At 43.3% G+C, this 19216-nt stretch overlaps 2 protein-coding genes across 4 annotated transcripts in view; both read left to right on the top strand.

Annotated features, from left to right (window-relative positions):
- RIPK1 (receptor interacting serine/threonine kinase 1) overlaps nucleotides 1-19216 on the top strand; it is a 37086-nt gene that overhangs the window by 5264 nt on the left and 12606 nt on the right. For 2 of the 3 annotated variants that reach the window (XM_032650323.1, XM_032650324.1), the window contains 6 exons: nucleotides 5720-5943; nucleotides 6750-6906; nucleotides 9626-9763; nucleotides 11511-11736; nucleotides 13699-13848; nucleotides 18917-18993. In XM_032650323.1, coding sequence (XP_032506214.1) covers nucleotides 5792-5943; nucleotides 6750-6906; nucleotides 9626-9763; nucleotides 11511-11736; nucleotides 13699-13848; nucleotides 18917-18993 — 900 coding nt within the window. In that variant the 5' untranslated portion in view covers nucleotides 5720-5791. The remainder of the gene's footprint in view (nucleotides 1-5719; nucleotides 5944-6749; nucleotides 6907-9625; nucleotides 9764-11510; nucleotides 11737-13698; nucleotides 13849-18916; nucleotides 18994-19216) is intronic. The other variant, XM_032650325.1, reaches the window with a different exon arrangement.
- NQO2 (N-ribosyldihydronicotinamide:quinone reductase 2) overlaps nucleotides 1-19216 on the top strand; it is a 58617-nt gene that overhangs the window by 26800 nt on the left and 12601 nt on the right. The window contains exons 9-13 of the mRNA XM_032650326.1: nucleotides 5720-5943; nucleotides 6750-6906; nucleotides 9651-9763; nucleotides 11511-11736; nucleotides 13699-13848. The gene's annotated coding sequence lies outside the window, so the exon portion shown is untranslated. The remainder of the gene's footprint in view (nucleotides 1-5719; nucleotides 5944-6749; nucleotides 6907-9650; nucleotides 9764-11510; nucleotides 11737-13698; nucleotides 13849-19216) is intronic.

Below are 19216 nucleotides of genomic sequence, written 5' to 3'. Positions count from 1 at the left end.
GTACCTCACCTTCAGTCCCTGACTCACCCCTGTCCCCTCCATCTTGATGCCCTTTATCTGGGCAGCCTCCCTCAACCCCTGTCTCTGCCCCGCAGATGTGCTTCTTTCCAGAGGGTACTTCCTCTTGCTTAGAAAGTCTCCTGTTACAGGAAAATGGTTCATAGCATCATCTTCCATGCTGATATGTGAGCTTTGTTGGGGTGGCAGGGACCACCGAAACCTTTGTACAGGATGTAGAAGGTTGGTTGCCTGAGCCAGACTGCAGCAGCCCACGCACAGGAGTGCTGTCAGCCTAGGCATTTTCAGAAACCCCTTCAGGTACTTTCAAACAAACAAACAACTTCCTGCCGCCAACATTTCATTAAGAAAAATTTCAAAGTGCAAAGTTAAAAAGATTTTACACCTGCAGCTAACATCATACTCAACAGTGAAAAACTGAAAGCTTTTCCTCTAAGATCAGAAACAAGACAGGAATTCCCTGGCGGTCCAGTGGTTAGGACTCTGCGCTCTCACTGCTGAGGGCCAGGGTACAATCCCTGGTCTGGGAACTAAGATCCCACAAGCTGCATGCATGCAAGTTGCGGCCAAACCAAAAAAAACAGAATCAGTTACAAGACAAGGATGTCCACTCTTGCCACTTTTATTTAACATAGTATTGGAAGTCCTAGCCAGAACCATTAGGCAAGAAAAAGAAAAGGCATACCAATTGGAAAGAAAGCAATAAAGCTGTCACTGTTTGCAGGTGGCGTGATATTTTGCATAGAAAACTAAAGACCCCATCAAAAAACTGTTAGAACTAATGAACAATTTCAGCAATGTTGTAGGATACAAAATCAGTATACAAAAATATTTTGCATTTTTATATACTAATAATGAGCTATTAGAAAGAGAAATTAAGAAAACAGTCCCATTTATAATTGCATCAAAAAGAGTAAAATATCTAGGAATAAATTTAACCAGGGAGATGAAAGGCTTATATACTGAAAACTTCAAGATATTAAGGAAAGAAGACACAAATAAATGGAAATATTCCATGCTCATGAATGGGGAGAATTAATATTGTTAAAATGTCCATACCACAGATTCAGTGCAGTTCCCATAAAAATTCCAATGACATTTTTCATAGAAATTGAACAGATAATCCTAAAATTTCTATAGAAACACCAAAGACCCCAAGTCATCAAAACAATCTTGAGAAAGAACAAAGCTGGAGATACCACACTTCCCAAACTATTACAAAGTTATAGTAATCAAAACAGTATAGCACCAGCATAAACACACATATACATCGATGGAACAGAGTAGACAGCCCAGAAATAAGCCCACACATAAATGATCAGTTAACTTACAAAAGAGCCAAGAATACAGATGGTCCGCAACTTATGATGGTTTGACTTATAATTTTTTAACTTTATGATGGTGCAAAGCAATAGGCATTAAGTAGAAATCATACTTTGAATTTTTATCTTTTCCCAGGCTAGTGGTATGTGGTATGAAATTCTCTTATGATGCTGGGCAGCAGCAGGGAGTTGCAGCTCCCGGTCAGCCATGCAGTCACGAGGATAAATAGCCAATACACTTACAACCATTCTGTACCCATACAGCTATTCTGTTTCAGTATTCAGCAAATTATAAGAGATATTCAACACTTTATCATACAACAGACTTTTTGTTAGATGAGTTTGCCCAACTGTAGGCTAGTTGTAAGTGTTTTGAGCACATTTAAGGTGGGCTAGGCTGAAAATGGGGAAAGGACTGTGTCTTCAATAAATGGTGTTGAGAAAATTGGACAGCCACATGCTAAAGAATTAAACTGGATCACTGTTTTACACCATACACGATAACTAGCTCAAGATGGATTAAAGATTTGAATGCAAAACCTGAAACCATAAATCTCCTCGAAGAAAACATAGACAGTAAGCTCCTTGACATTGGTCTTGGTGACGATTTTTCAAATATGACATCAAAAGTAAAAGCAACGAAAGCAAAAATAAGCAAGTGGGACTATCAAACTAAAAAGCTTCTGGACATCAAAGGAAACCATCAACAAGATAAAAAGGGAGCCTACTGAATGGAAAAAAATATTTGCAAAGCATGTATCTGACAAGGGGTTATTAACAAAAAAATATAAAGAACTCACACAACTCAATAACAGCAAAAAAAATATGTTTAAAAAATGGGCAGAATATCTGAATAGACTTTTTAAGAAGATATTTATTTATTTATTTACTCGGTTGCCCTGGGTCTTAGTTGTGGCAGGCTGGCACCTAAGTTGCGGCTCACTGGCTTCTTAGTTGTGGTACTCGGGCTCCTTAGTTGTGGCATGCGAACTCAGTTGCGGCATGCATGGGGGATCTAGTTCCCTGACCAGTGATCGAACCCAGGCCCCCTGCATTGGGAGCTCGGCATCTTAACCACTGCCCCACCAGGGAAGTCCCTGAATAGACATTTTTCTTAAGAAGACATCCAGATGGTAAAGAGGCATGTGAAAAGATGCTCAACACCATTATCATCAGGGAAGTGCAAATCAAAATCGCAATGAGATACCACCTCACACCTTTAGAATGGCTATTATCAAAAAGAAAAATAACTTTTGGCGAGGATATGGAGAAAAGGGAACTCTTGTGCATTGTTGTTGGGAGTGTAAATTGGTGCAGCCACTACGGAAAACAGTATAGAAGGTCCTCAAAAAATTAAGCATAGAACTACCATATGATCCAGCAATTCCACTCTTGGGTATTTACCTGAAGAACATGAAAACACTCACTTAAAAAGATATGTGCATCCCTATGTTCATTGCAGCACTATTTATAATAGCCAAGATATGGAAACAACCTAAGTGTCCATCGATGGATGAATGGATAAAGAAGATGTGGTCTACATACAATGGAATATTACTCAGCCATAAAAAGAATGAAATCTTGCCATTTGCAGCAACATGGAAGGACCTCAAGGGCATTATGCTGAGTGAGATAAGTCAGACAGAGAAACAGATACTGCATGATCTCACGTATATGTGGTATCTTAAAGAAACAAGCTCATTGACACAGACAACAGATTGGTGGTTGCCAGAGGAAGGGAGTTGGTGTGGGTGGGAGAAATGGGTGAAGGGGTCACAAGGTAAAAAAAAACAAAACAAAACAATAAAAAATCAAGAGGTACAAAGTACAGTGTGGTATCCTGGATTGGATCCTGGAGCAAAAAAGGAAATTAGTAGAAAAACTGGTGAAATCAGAAAAAAGTAGAGTGTTTAGTTAATGGTGACATACCAATGTTAGTTTCTTAGTTTTGACAAATGTACTATTAGGACAAATGGGTGCGGGGTGTATGGGAAAAAAATGAAAATTAAATATATAGAAACAAAAAAGTAAAATTAAAGATTTTACAGTGAACTCTCATATATGCAGTATTTGTATCATTTTACTCTGCTTGCTCTATCATATAATTATCCATATACTTATCCCTCTCTGTCCACCAGGCTATCGGTCTGCAAGGTAAATTGCCCGTAAATATTTCAGCACACATACCACTAACAAGTTCAGCATGTTTACAGATTTTTCTAGATGTAAAATTTGCCTGCGGTTCTTCAGTGCACATCTGTTGGGCGTTGACAGCTGGTTTCGCTTGTGTAACCCAAACCCCCACTGAGATGGTAGAACATTACCTTCACCCCCAGCATGGTCCCTCACCCCGTCCCTGGGCAACCGCTTTCCACCACAGATGAGTCTGACTGTTCTGAAACTTCGTGTAAATGAAGTTATGTACTGTGGATCCTTTGATGTCTTCTCTACCTTAGCATAATGTTCTTGTTACTCTTCCACATTGTTGTGTGTATTAGGTCATTGCCTTTCATTGCTGAGTAGTAGAGTCCATCTGTGAACACACCACAGGGTGCTTTTTTGGCCCATTCTCCTATTGATGGACAACTGTTTCCAGTTTTGGATGGTCATGACTAAAGCTGCTGTGAGCATTGTTCAGGTCTTTGGGGACATATGCTTACATTTCCCTTGGGATTTTCTCAGGTGATTGTACCATTTTGTGTTCCCACCGGCAGCGTGTGAGGATTCCGGCTCACTGGCATGCGGTGGTGGCCGTTTTAATTCTGGATACTCCGGTGGGTGCGTACTGGTGTCGCATGTTGGGCCCCAAGGATTTTTATTTTTCATTTCAGTTTGGGAAAGATAAATGAAGGAAGGACGAAGGAAAGAAGGATGAAGCAAATAGCTGTGTTTTGAGATTACACATACTGCATACTTTCCGGCCCTGTGTTCAAAGTCTCCAATCCTCGTCCTTTCCATATCTTCCTACTCTTTTTAGATAGTGCATTGTCCTCTTTGTATTCTTCAAATTCCTTTTCTTTTGTTCATAATTACTTTAAACCTGTTTATTTCTAAGGATATTCAGTAGTTTACTTACCTGAACAATCGGTGCCTAACACTGCTGTTTGTTGTATATGCTGGGTTTGGCTCATGGTGGACTTTTTTTTTCCGGTGTTTTATAATTTTGGAAAGGGAGCACATGTTAAGTTAGGCTTTATTTGTTGGAATCCTGTCTGGTCTGCCTTGGGGGTGTTTAGTTTGCTTTAACCTTATAACCCAGGGATGTCATCAGCCTGTGACCATTTTCTGTATAAAAGTTCTTAATTTGGGGGATCCTGGCCATAAGAGGTAGGAGGAGTGTAAATTTAAAGCCCAAATCTATTTGAAGACAAGCCCAGGGTTATGAATTTACACGGAGACTTTTTTTTATACCCCAAGCTCAGTCTGAGACAGACAAGTCCCTTTGCTAGTGGACTGCTTTTTTTGTAGTCCATCCTTTCATTGTGGGGTAGGGTAGCACATTGAGAAGGGCCACGTTAAGGGCAGAGTCTTTGTTCCAACCCTCTTTTCTTGCATGTCCTGACCTCAGCTCCTGTCTGTGGCTGGGTTTTAAACCCTGACCTTTGGATGTTGAGGTTGGTGGTGCCCCACAGGGCCACTTCTTAGCTTGGCTTCTGTAACACATTACCATAGACTGGGCGGCTTAAACAACAGACATTTATTTCTCACAGTTCTGGAGGCTGGAAGTCCAAGGTCAAAGCACCAGCAGATCCAGTGTTTAGTGAGGGCCTGCTTCCTGGTGTGCAGATGGCCGGCCATCCTCTCCTTGTACTCTCACATGGTGGAGAGAAAGGGGGATGGGTGCGGAGAGAGGAGAGGAAGAAGCTCTCTCCTGTCTTTCTTTATAAGGCCTCCTGGATGACTAACGTCGTTCGTGAGGCCTCCTTCATGGCCTAATTGCCTCCCAAAGACCCCACCTCCTAATACTGTCAGAGCTCGGGCTTCAACATACGAATCTGGGGGACACACGGACGTTCAGCCCACGGCAGCCATCGCGTGGCCCTTGCCCCACATGCTGTTTGTTTTCCGTCCCTGGAGTTCTTTTCCTTTCTGCCGAGCCTAGCTATGCACTTGAATGGATGTTTGTATTATGTTATCCAATGTATACCGGTCCTTTGTAGCAGGAGAGTTTTTAGTCTTTCATGTTGCTAGAAATGAAAGTCTAAGGAAGAAAGATTTGTGGTTGTCTGTGATTCCTGGAAATATGAAAAACTTTCATCTTAGAGACTATAAATCTATCTTCAAAAAATAAAGGCACACCAAGCGTGTGGTGGAACGTTACGTATATTTTTTGAATAATGATTTTTTTGCACTGATGTGTCCTCTTATTTTCTTCACAGGGCACAGCTCTGAGGGGAAAAAACCAGTTGTGTATTTTGGGGGCATTCTGAGCCTTCAGAAGGAAACCAGACATGTCCTTGGATGACATTAGGATGAACTCTGCTGAATTCCTGAGGCGGGAGGACCTGGACAGCGGGGGCTTCGGGAAGGTGTCTCTGTGTTTACACAGCTCCCATGGACTCGTGGTCCTGAAGAAGGTGTACACGGGCCCCAAGCGCACCGAGTGAGTTGGGGGCAGAGGCAGATGGGCCACGTGACTGGCCAGGGCGGTGGATACGGGCAGCACGGGCTTTAGAATGAGACAGATGGGGCGCAAGGGTCAGCACCCGGGCTTTATGTGAGATAACCCTGAAGGGTGGATATTAACATCCTTGAATCGCTGATGAGGGTTCGGAGGCTGGCTAGGGAAGAGCTCAGGGCCGGTAAATAACGGAAGAAAGCTGAAGAGGAGGCAAAGAGAAAGGGAAGAAGACGCAGGGCAACGCAGGGGCCGCAGGGGCTGATGGGAAGGGAATGGGAGGGAGCAGGGAAGGCGGATGGATGCCCTTGCTTCACCGTGTTGGTGAGAACCAGCCCTAAGTACAGGAACAAAAAGCTGGTTCATGAATTAGAGGTTCCACGAACCCTCTCTTTAAGGCAGTTGGTGGCATTGTTTTACTTCCCTCTGTTCTCGCCAGAGTGGTTATGAGAGAGACCGCGTTTTTTATCACACTGTCCAGCACAGTCCTTTTTTCCGGCCGCGTTTCGCTGCTGCTGTTCATGAATTGATACTTTGCGTTGATTCGTTCGTCCGTGTAACATTTCTTGAGCACTCGCTGCTGGTCACTGGGAGAGAGGAATGTAGAGTGAACGAGCAACCGCTTCGCCTTCCGGAGCTTGTGGTCTGGGTCCGGTAGAGACCAGCACATGCACAAGGGGTGACAGAGCGTGTGCGGCGATGCTCCAAGGAATCCCGAGCCACGGCGTTCCTGGGGGCAGGAAGGGAGCAGGGGCTGCCTCTGTCTGCCTGAACCCCCTTCCCTCGCCCAGGTACGATGAGGCCCTCCTGGAGGACGGCAGGATGATGCACAGGCTGCGGCACAGCCGCGTGGTGAAGCTGCTGGGCGTCATCATGGAGGACGGGAACTACTCGCTGGTGATGGAGTACGTGGAGAAGGGCGACCTCATGCGCGCGCTCAAGGCCCAGGTACCCAGGCCCGAGAGCGCGCCCTGCCAGCCCCTTGGTGCACACGAATCCTTTGTGAAAGGCTGGATATTCGGGATTTTCTAAAGTCAGTCCCTCATTAAATCTTCCTTGACTTTCCATGCCCAGAAGGTGGGCTCGCCCTCCTCTCAGTGCCTACAGACAGGTGTCCATCCCTCTCTCGGAGGGTCATCTCTAGGTCTCAGTGTTGTAGGAGGCTTTTGTCAGCCACTCTCAGATCCACAGTTCAGAGGCAAGCACTGTCTTTACAAAGCACGTGGTCTGATGGGGGGGTGCATGCATAATGGATTACAATTAAATATTGATTGATTAAAAGATGTACACTATAGGGCTTCCTTGGTGGCGCAGTGGTTGAGGGTCCGCCTGCCGATGCAGGGGACACGGGTTCGTGCCCCGGTCCGGGAGGATCCCACATGCCGCGGAGCGGCTGGGCCCGTGAGCCATGGCCGCTGAGCCTGCGCGTCCGGAGCCTGTGCTCCGCAACGGGAGAGGCCACAGCAGTGAGAGGCCCGCGTACCGCAAAAAAAAAAAAATAATAAGATGTACACTATAAATGACTGTATGAGAAGATGGAATATTAGTGATTGCATTTTGATGCCATTGAAGAAGCTTATAGGTTAAATATAGAACATTAGAATAACAATACTGGGTAAGGAAGGCTTAGAACAGGAAGGTTAATATTGCTTTTACCAAAGACAGATAACTTTAAAGCAGTTTTAAAAGCGTACATACCTGTTAAGAGCAAGGCCTTGTGCTCTTTGCCCAGGGAGCAATAGCAAATGTGACACAGACAAGTAACGGGACAGGAAGTGAACGATCTGGTGTGGCGTTGTTTTGATAGACACACTCATAGCGAGCTCTGGGAACACAGAAGAGGGGCTCTCTCCCCAGCGTGGGATGGATGGGAAGGGATTCCAGAAGGAGGAGGCTGGAGCGGGAGTGTGACAGACAAGCAGAGGGTTTGAAGCAGAGAACTGGGGAGTAAGTCACCGTTCCAGGCAGAGGGAAGGGCACCAGCGAAGGAACTAGAGTCTGGCCGGTGTGGGGAACGCAAAGAACTGGGGTGGGCACAGTAGAGAGTGCCTGCGGGGGAGCTACGACTGTCCTTATGCAGATACTCCCCCCTCTTCCCGTCTTCTCCCCTCCCCACCCCCCAGCTGCCTGAAGCTATGTCAGTTCTTCAGTTCTTCTTCAGTCGGACAAATCTCACAGATAGTTGCGGGGAAGGTAAACGATAGTCACTTACTGGTTGTATTGTAATTTGATCAGACTCCTCTTCTTCCCCATCAAGATATGATCTGTGAAGCAAGTAGGCATTTTGATTGGGAGATAGATCGTTTGGGACAAGAGACATCCTGTGGGATGGATCAGGCTAAGATAAGGTGCATCCGTTGGGGCTCAAGAAGAAATTCAGGAGGATATAAGGGAGACAAACAAAGAGAGGGAAAAAAGGGGGATCTACTTGGCATGCTCAGAATTTTTTCCCAAGTCCAAAGGTATACCAAGGACAAAGGCAGGATCTCTGGCCTTTGTTTTTTTTGTACGTGGTGATCAGGCTACTAATGCTGTAGTGAGCCGCATTATGGCTGAAGATGTTTGGGGGGATTGACTTGGGAATCTAACTTCCATCATTTAAATTTTTTTCCTGTTTATCAGCAACTAACGTACACATAAATTTTTAGGAAACAGCCTGTTTGTAAACTAGGGACTGCATACACATACACACACACACAGTGAGAGTTTGTGTTTTTCAATGTTAAGCAAAACTGTTTAATAGAAACTGAAATTGTCTATATTAAACATTGATATTCATATAACTAGAATACAATTTTAAGTGAGAGTGACCCGAGAATCTACAAAGGCTTGATACCAAATCACCAAACAGATGTTAAATTCACTTTAGCATTGTTTTAACCACATCGTGTCGTCTCATAGATTAATCTTTACATGTTGTTTTTTTTTTGGTTTTTTTTTTTTGCGGTACACGGGCCTCTCACTGTTGTGGCCTCTCCCGTTGCGGAGCACAGGCTCCGGACGCGCAGGCTCAGCGGCCATGGCTCACGGGCCCAGCCGCTCCGCGGCGTGTGGGATCTTCCCGGACCAGGGCACGAACCTGCGTCCCCTGCATCGGCAGGCAGACTCTCAACCACTGTGCCACCAGGGAAGCCCTAATCTTTACATGTTTTTGATCAATGTGAGCACATTCCCTTGTATTCTTTTTTCTCTTAACCTTATTTCATACATACATTTTTATGACACTGTTTATATATTTAATATATAGTAGCACATCATATTAGTACGCCATTGAGAATATTTGTGTTTTTTGTATATATATGCATTCATTCAACAAATATTACAGGCACCATGCAAGGTAGTCAGGACACATCTTAAGTAAATAATAATAATAATATAGTTTCGTTCTCAAGGAGCTTAATTTTATAGCATTTTTGCATATTACCATATTGGCGTGGAAGTTTTATTTGTACACTGACAAAGCACAGCATGAACACTCTCAGCAGTTGGGATGAAATCTCTCTTAAAGGGGGGCTTGTTTTGCAATGACAGCCGTGCTGCAGGGCCTGATAGAAGGAAACCTGGTCTCTCTGTCCTAAGGTTCAGACCCCACTACTCTTGAAGGAAACGGTTGCTTTGGCCTCTTTGATTACCTTTCCATTCACGGACTTACTATCACTCGTTTTAGATCAGTATCCCTCTCTCTGTGAAAGGAAGAATAATTATGGAGACCATTGAAGGAATGCGCTACTTACACGGAGAAGGTGTGATACACAAGGACCTCAAGCCTGAAAATATCCTCATCGATGGTGACTTTCACATTAAGGTAAACCATAGTCAAGGCTTCTGGAGGATTGGGGTAATTTTAGTTTTTAATTGTCCACTGTAAATCCATTTTCGGACATGATACATGCTAAAAGAAGAGCTAGTGCAGCTCATAACTGGTAATGGTGGTGCCAGAAAGCTCTACCAAGGAAGGAAAAGCAAGATGCAGATTTGATGGAGTTGATATTTTTTATTTATTCATTTACTTTCATCTCCTTTTTTATTTTTAGTATTTATGTATGTATGTATTTATTTATTTGGCTGTACCCGTGGCATGCGGGATCTTCGTTGCCATGAGCGGGATCTTTAGTTGAGGTATTTGAGCTCTTAGTTCCCCGACGAGGGATAGAATCTGGGCCCCCTGCATTGAGAGTGTGGAGTCTTACCCGCTGGACCACCAGGGAAGTCCCATCATCTCCTTTTTCAAACTCAGTTTCCTGTTGAAAACTCTCTTTCCACTGTAGTAAAAGGAAGAAGGCAAAGGGCTTTTCTTTTGCTCACTCAAGAGCAAGCACTCACTAGGCGGAGCATCACATCTAGTTGGCTTTGGCAGCAGGAATCCAAGCGCAGGCATCTGAAAGGGGAAGTGGCATCTGGGGGAGGACTCGGGAACTGCTTACACAGGCATCCCTTCACCAGAAGATTCTGCTTCTCACACTCTGTTCTAGTCCTGGATGGGGGTTTTTATTCCTGTGTCTTTAAAAGAAGGTTCTTCTTTACATTAATAACTTATCTGTTATGTTCTGGGTTAGAATTTGAGGATTTTAGATAATCACATGCCAGAAATCATCCCCAAATGCTTGGATTCCTTGAGGCAAAAGTGAAACTGTCACCTCTGATGTCTTAACTGTAGTGTTCTGTCATTCTGCCCTGCCACCTCCCTCTTTGTTCCTGGTAGTTTTTCTTTGCTTTTTTGTCTGTTTTTCCCTCCTTCTCATCCCATCTTCTCTTAGGTTCAGGCTCCCGACTCAGAACAGGTAGCACTGCAGTCCTTATCCTCAGTGTTGGGATCCTCGGAACTTTGCGTCCTTGGGCTTCTGGACACCATTTGGGAAAATAGAAGATGCAGTACCACCAGCTATACAAATCTGCTGAGAAGAAAGTACCTCTTTTTTCCTAACCTCAGAAATAGTTGAAAAATATATGCAGAATAAATGAGGAATTAGAATGAACATGTTTTGTTGTGTTCATCTCAGAAACATCTGCTTTTCTCACCCCACCCCCAGGTTTTATTGCATAAGAATTGAGATACCAGAATTTCACACAGACATTTCTGTTTTGTTTCTTTTTTTATAAATTTGTTTGTTTAATTATTTATTTTTTGGCTGTGTTTGATTTTTGTTGCTGTGTGTGGGCTTCCTCTAGTTGCGGTGAGTGGGGGCTACTCTTCTTTGCGGTGTGCGGGCTTCTCATTGCGGTGGCTTCTTTTGTTGTGGAGCACAGGCTCTAGGCACGTGGGCTCAGTAGTTGTGGTGCACGGGCTTAGTTGCTCCACGGCATGTGGGATCTTCCCGGACCAGGGCTTGAACCTGACACATAGACATTTCGTAAGGGAGATTTTCTAGATGGCTGAGGACATACAGTTGCTACTGGCCTGTTCAGAAGTCGCTGTTTTAAACTTATCTAGTGCAACCATTTCTGGAAATGTTACTGTACCTCACATCTACTGAAGAAGCCCCAGATTTGAAGGCAAATCTGATTTGCTTGTAGCCTTCACAGAACAATCCCGTGGGTTTGCTCCCTTGCAGATAGCTGACCTTGGCCTTGCCTCCCTTAAGACGTGGAGTGAGCTGATGAAAGAGGAGCTTACTGCGCAGAGGAGAGGAAACAGCACCACGAAGAACGGCGGCACCCTCCACTACATGGCCCCCGAGCACCTGAACGACGTCAGCTCGAGGCCCTCCGAGAAGTCGGACGTGTTCAGCTTCGCCATAGTGCTCTGGGCCGTCTTTGCCAACAAGGAGCCGTATGAAAGTAAGGCAGTTACAGAGGAGTGGGACTTGGGTACTAATCAAAGTTGTTCAACAGAATATGAGCCTTCAGTGAAGTCAGTTAAGATGTATCATTGTTTGTTCATTTAATGTCTGTCTTACCGACTGGACTATAAGCTCCACAAGGGCCAGGACCACATCTGTTCCATTCACTGCTGTTTCCCCAGTATCTACACATACAGTACCTGGAACGTAGTAGGTGCTCAGGAAGTGTTTGTTGAAAGAATGAGTCATCTCAGTTTAGGAATCAGGGATCGTAGGACAGGTAGGAGCCTTGGTAACGCGTCTAAGCTTGGGAGGTGCTGTAACATTCCATAATTCCTGCCGGACAGGAAGGCTTGCCGGCTTCTGCTTATGAGGGGTTAACCCTTTCAGGGCATACACTCCATACTTTCATTCGTCCCCTAATCCTTCATTCATTCAGAAATTGTTTCTTTTCAGTACTTACTGTGGGACTTTACTCAGAATTGAGAATATAAAGATGAGAAAGTCGTGGTTTGTGCAGGAGAACAGATGAGCCATTCTTCAGTCTGTTAAGTATCTAAACTAATGGATGTTCTCCTGCCCATTCTTCCTGGGTGATTATCAGCTCCCATGGTTTAATGATCACCTCTTTGCTGACGCCTCCCAAATCTCCAACCCTGGCCTGGATATCCACTTGTCTATTAGTCAGACCCAGTCCACGTACCAGGGGAACCCCAAAGCAGCGTCCCCCCAAAACAAAGCCATCTTCTCCGTGCTGTCCTAGTAGCTCATTCAGCTTTGCTCTTATGTTCAGAAAATGGAATCACCAACCACCAACCGAGCTGCCCAATCAGAAATTTTAGTCATCCCATACTCAACCTTGCCCCTCATCTCCCACATCCAATCAGACACCAAAACCTATGAATTCGGGACTTCCCTGGTGGTCCAGTGGTTAGAACTCCTCACTTTCACTGCTGAAGGCCCAGGTTTAATCCCTGGTCGGGTAACTAAGATCCCGCAAGCCACGTGGCGTGGCCGGGAAAAAAAACAAAAAGCAAAAAAACAACAACTGTGAACTCAAGGTATATCTGATTCAAGGTACATCCGCTTCTCCCCATCCCCCACAGGGCCCTCACTAGGTCAGACCCTCTGTGTTCCTATGGCAGTCTCCTCGCGCCGCCCGCCATTCACACTGCAGCCAAACTGCTCGACCTAAAAAGCAAATCAGACCATCTCACTCATCTGTTTAAAATCCTGCCAAGGCACCCTTGACATTCAGGGTAAAGTTCAGATTCCTCAGTGTGGAGTACAGGGTCCTTTCTGATTTGGCTTTTGTTTCTCTCTAACCTTATTCCTTCCTCACTTCCTTTAGTCAATATGCCCAGTTACGCTGAAATATTCATAATTTCTGGGATGCATCATGATTTCTGCAACTTCCAGTCTATTCATATCCTGCTTTCTTAGCCTGGATCTTCCTCTCTGAATCCTCCTTCCCGCTTCTTTACCTGGATAATTCCTGCCTATTGTTCTGCACTCAACAAAGCCTTCTCTGACCTTCTAGTCGTGGTCCTGTTACCAGAACCCTTTGTACTTACTTCTCGAGTAGCCATTATCACTCTACATTTTAAGTCACTCTTATTAATTAAACTGAGCTCCTCCAAGGCAAGCGCTGTCCCGTATTTGTCTTTGTATGAAAATCTGGAGTGTGGCATTGGCTTTATTCACATATTCCATTTGTTCTACGAGGAGTCAGCTTTGCTGCGAATTCTCTCTTTCATCTGCAGAAACTAAAATGCTGTTTGATCATCTCCTCAGTGGAATTCATCGGCTCGTTGTCTCAGGGCCATTCTGCCCCTGCTGGATGTGGCAGCTGTACTGGAAGCGTCCCCTAGGCAGAGAGGCTTTGTCCAAGTTCTGTCACCTCCCTGCCTGAGAGGAGCAGGACCTGAGAGCTCAGCTTAAGCTCCTCTTTGTTTTATAGATGCTCCCTGTGAGCAGCAGCTGATAATGTACATTAAATCTGGGAGCAGGCCGGACATGGAGGACATCACTGGGCACTGCCCGCGGGAGGCCGTCAGCATCATGAAGCAGTGCTGGGCGGTGAATCCAGAAGATCGGCCGACGTTTGCTGGTGAGCATCTTCCGTGGCTGCACGGTCTCCGCGTGGTGATCTTCCTAGTGAGATGCCGACAGGAAGTTGCTTTGAGTTTTTAGAAAACTGAGTTCCACTTGTGATTTCAACTGATTTTCTAGATTCCAAACACTTTGTTTAATGAAAAGTTGTCATCCCTCCCCAGAGCATGAAGGCATATAAGGTCCTCTTGTTTCTTTGTGGGGTTTTTTTCCCCGTAATTAACTTTTTAAAAATTGGGTTAGAATATACGTGACACATAATTTACCATTTTAACCATTTTCAGGTGTACAGTTGAGTGACATTAAGTACATTCACAATGTTTGCACCCATCACCACGATCCGTCTCCAAAACTTTTTCATCTTCCCCAGCTGAAACTGTATCTATTAAACAATAACCCCCCCACGTCCTCTCCCCCAGCCCCTGGCACCCATCATTCTACTTTCTGTCTCTCTGAATTTGGCTACTCCGGGACTTCATGTAAGTGGAATCACACAGTATTTGTCCTTTTGTGACTGGCTTATTTCACTGTGCACAGTATCTTCAGGGTTCATCCACGTTGTAGCCTGTGTCAGAATCTCCTCCCTTTTCACTGCCGAGTGGTACTCCGTGGTATGTAGACCACATTTTGTCTACCCATTCATCTGCTGAATGGGTTGCTTGCACAGGCCTTCTTATTTCTTAGCTTTTATTTCATTTCCCTTCCCTTGTGAAGCTGGCATCTCTGGAAATGTGATTTTGTCATTTGGATTGGGCCAATAATAGAAGGAGAAGGAAAGGGGCACGGACATCTCACATCCGTGTACCTCTTCTCATTCCCTTGTGTTGCCCAGGATCTTGCTAAAGTCCTAGAGGCAGAGGAAAGAAGAAAATCAGAGGAAAGGGGCAGAGGAAATAAGAAAATCAGGTGAGGAAAAAATAAATAGCAGGAAGGAACGTAGGAGCCTACAAAGGATTTTGCTCTCATATTTCTGCTATGAGAAAACAAAATTGAAGCCCTACCTACCACTCCCACCAAAGGGTTAGAGGGGTGATTGATTTAGTTGCCTGTTTTCTTATTTGCTGAATCTTATCCTGGCTTGCTTTCTTCTCTCATGCCTTTTTCACTTTTTTAAACTAAAATTCTTATTTTGAGGTAATTGTAGATTTACATGCAGTTATAAGAAATAACACAGATATCCCGTGTACCCTTTACCTCGTTTCCCCCACTGATAACATCTGGCCAGACTACAGGACTGCATTACCACTGGGATATTGACACTGACACAGTCGGATACAGAACCTTTCCATCACCACAAGCGTCCCTCCTGTTGCTCTTTCATAGGAGTAAAGCTGCTGTAAATATTCATGTTGCAGGTTTTTGTGTGAATATAAGTCTTTGTTTCTCTGGAATAAAAATACCCAGGAGTGAAAGAACTAGGTCCTATGGTAGGTTCATGTTTAGGGTTTTTGTTTTTTTTTTTAAACAAACTGCCAAACTGGGAATTCCCTGGTGGTCCAGTGGTTAGGACTCCATGCTCTCACTGCCAAAGGCCCAGGTTCAGTCCCTGGTCGGGGAACTATGATCCCACAAGCCGCGTGGCACGGCCAAAATAAACCCAAAAAACAAGATCACACATGCCAACAACAGCAACAACAGAACAAAGCAAAACAAAACTGCCAGACTGTTTTCCAAAGTGGCTGTACCATTTTATATTCTCACCAGTTTCTCTGCATCCTTACCAGCATTTGGTGGTGTTGCTGTTTTTTAATTTTAGCCACTCTGATAGGTATGTAGTGATATCTCATTGTGGTTTTAATTTGCATTTCTGTAACGGCTAATGTTGGTGAATATCTTTTCATGTTCTTATTTGCCATCTGTGTATCTTCCTTGGTGAAAAATGTTGCTCTATGCCTTTTGCCCATTTTCTAATTGGATTTTGTTTTTTCACTGTTGAATTTAGAGTGGTTTTTTTTTTTTTTTTTTTTTTTACGGTACACGGGCCTCTCACTGTTGTGGCCTCTCCTGTTGCAGAGCACAGGCTCCGGATGCACAGGCTCAGCGGCCATGGCTCACGGGCCCAGGCGCTCCGCGGCATGTGGGATCTTCCCGGACCGGGGCACGATCCCGTGTCCCCTGCATCGGCAGGCGAACTCTCAACCACTGCGCCACCAGGGAAGCCCTAGAGTGTTCTTTATATATTCTATATAGTATTCCTTTCTTGGACATATGGTTTTCAAATATTTTCTCCCAGTCCGTAGCTTGGTTTTTTTCATCCTCTTAGCAGGGTCTTTCACAGAGTAAAAGTTTTTTATTTTGATGAAGACTCATTCATTAATTTTTCCTTTTATGTATTATACTTTTGGTGTCAAGTCTAAGGACACTGTCAGGGTTAGATCCCAAATCTTTTTTTCTGTTTTGTTCTAAAATTCTTACGGTTTTACATTTAAGTCTCTGTTAAGTTTTTTTTGTTGTCAAGGAAAATTTATTATTGCTAACATAAGAATGATAACACAGAACTAAATATTGGTTGTCTTTCTTGCCAGTTATTTAATTTATGTCTTACTGGGAAAATACCATGATCCATTTTGAGTTAATTTTTCTATAAGGTGTGAGACTTAGGTTGAAGTTTGCTTTTTTTTTTTCTTTTTGCCTCATTCCAACGCCGTTTGTTGAAAGGCTGCCCTTCTTCCCTTGCATTGTTTTTTGTCCTTTGTCAGAAATCAGTTGGGATATTTGTGTGGGTCTATTTCTGGGTTCTCTGTTCTGGTCCGTTAATCTATGCATCTATCCCTACACCAGTGTCTATGGTCTTAATTACTCTAGTGACATAAGTTCCTGAAATTGGATGGACTGATTTCTCCTACTTTTTTCTTCATTTAAAAAGTTATTTTAATGACTTTAGTTCCTGTCTTTCCATATAAAATTTAGAAAAATCTTGTCTATGTCTAAAAAAAGAATCTTACTGGGATTTTGATAGGAATTGTGTTAAACCTCTGTATCCATTTGGGGAGAATTGACATCTTTACTATATTGAGTCTTCTAATCCATGAACACAATATGTCTCTCCATTTATTTAGATTGTCTTTGATTTCTTTATCAGTGTTGTATAGTTTTCAACATACAAGTCCTATATATCTGTTTCCTTTTTTTTTTTTTAGCAATTATAAGTAGGTTGTATTTTTAACTTAGGTGTCCATTTATTCATTGCTAGAATATAGAAGTAGAGTTGATTTTTTATATGTTAATCTTATATCCTGTGACCTTGTCGAACTCACTAACTGATTGTAGGAGTTTTTTTGGAGATTTTTTTAGATTTTCATGTCATTTCCAAACAGGGACATTTTCATTTCTTTCTTTCTGATCTGTTTGGTTTTTATTTCCTTGTCTTGCTTTGTTGCACTGGCTAGAATTTCCATTCATTTTTATTGTTCTGTCTTGCATTTCACTGACTTTCCTCTTTCTCCTCCATTTTGCTGTAGAGTTCATCCACTGAGCTTTTTATTTGCCTTATTTTATTTTTCAGTTCTAAAATTTCACTGAAATTTCTTTCATATCTTCTGTTTCTTTGTTGATGTTTTCCATTTTTTCATTTGTTTCAAGCATGTTCATAATTGCTTCTTGAAGCATTTTTATCGTGGCTGTTTAAAAATCTTTGATGTGGAATCCTGTTGTCTCTGTCATCTTGATGTTGGCATCTGTTAGTTGTCTTCTGTCATTCAGTTTGTGACCTTACTGGGTCTTCGTATGATGAATGATTTTTCTATTGAAACTTGTACACTCTCTTACTGTGAAGCCTTCTGTTTTTAACTGGCCTCTTCTGACATGGCTTTGATAAAGAAAGGGTGACTGCCACCTTGTTAGCACCAGGTGAAAGGAAGTCAGTTTCCCCACTTGGCCCTGTTGACACCTGAAGTGGGAGGCTTTTCGTTACTACTGGTCAGGGGTGAGGGTTTCAGTGGAGTCCACATGGTCTCCATGGACACTGCAATGGAGGTGAAAGTCCCGACTCACCCAAGGCCTCTTCTGATAGTTCCCCATCGGGATAGGGAAGGAGCATCTTATTACTGCAAGGTGAGGATGCAAGTTCAGTCTACCCTTGTTGTCCACTGACACCACAGGAGTGGAGGGGCTCATTACCACCTGACTGGAAGGAAAGTTCTGGCCTCCTATTTGGCCTTCTCTGACATCACCCTGGTGGGGTGTTGGAGCACCCTGTCAGTGTCTTCTGGGGTCGGGAGTCTCAACTCCCCACTCAGTCTTTGCTGGTGGGGGTGGGGGATGGAGTCATGATTTTTCTATGGCATTTGGCTGGAGAGTGGTTATGGACTAAGCACTCTGTCTTGCTAGGCTTCCCCTTGCTTAGCCCTCTGGCCAGAAAGAACAGGCTTTTTTTTTTTTTTTTAAGAACAGGCTTTTGTTGGGCTTTTTTGTTGGATTGCTAGCTTCTTCAGGTCCAAGTCTGAGATCTGTGCAGCAAAAAAAAAAAAAAAATCCAGTAAGCTCACTGCCATGTCTTTCCTCAGATCCCAAAGTCCCTAGCTATTCTGACTTTGTCTCTCCTCCTTTCAGTCTCCTTATGTTTGTTTTATATATAATATAACATATAGGGGTTCTTGTCATACTTAGTGGGAGAAATAAGGAAAAGTATGTCTTATTCCATCTTCCCAAAAATGGAAATTACATTTTTCTTTTAAGGCCAACAGCTCTAACTTTATACCAGATCCTTATTCTGAGTGTTCCACCCTATAGTAACTCACATGCCAAAGGGACAGAAACAAGGAGTCCACCCATCTTTTTTCATTTGGAAATTAACTCGTATTAGGTAGGGCTTTGTGCTGCAGCCAGAGAAACTCTATTATTAGGCAGGAGTCCTGGGTTTCCAGTGATATCCTATCCTTCGTTCTGTCTGTGTGATAGTCTCGTTAGTCTCTTTATGAAAGTCAGTGATTTGGCATTTAAGTTTATATTTCCCTGCTTTGCCCACAGATTACGGTAAGTAATTCAAAGATAATAGATTGGTAATATTTTAATTTTATTCTAGAAAATACTTAAGAAATTTAAAGTACTATTTTTTTTATATATAGGCATTGAAGAGAAATTTAGGCCTTTTTATTTAAATCAATTAGAAGAACATGTAGAAGAGGATGTGAAGAGTTTAAAGGTAGGTAACATAGCAGCTGCTCAAAACGCTAACATATTGAAGCATATATATTGTCAGTCACGAAAACCAAAGCATTATACTTTATTACTGAGATTTGAGGTAAGCTAGCTTGGTAACCACAAACAACAAAATAGACAGTTTTATGCAGATATCATCAAGTTAGCATACCAGACCCGTTCCTCTGTCAAAACTAATGAAATGAGAGAAAATATATCACCAATAT

The sequence above is a fragment of the Phocoena sinus genome, chromosome 11, assembly GCF_008692025.1.
Source record: "Phocoena sinus isolate mPhoSin1 chromosome 11, mPhoSin1.pri, whole genome shotgun sequence".
In the NCBI taxonomy this organism is placed as follows: Eukaryota; Metazoa; Chordata; class Mammalia; order Artiodactyla; family Phocoenidae; genus Phocoena; species Phocoena sinus.
The sequence above is the reverse complement of the archived record's forward strand: the minus strand, read 5'-3'. Positions and strand labels throughout refer to the sequence as shown.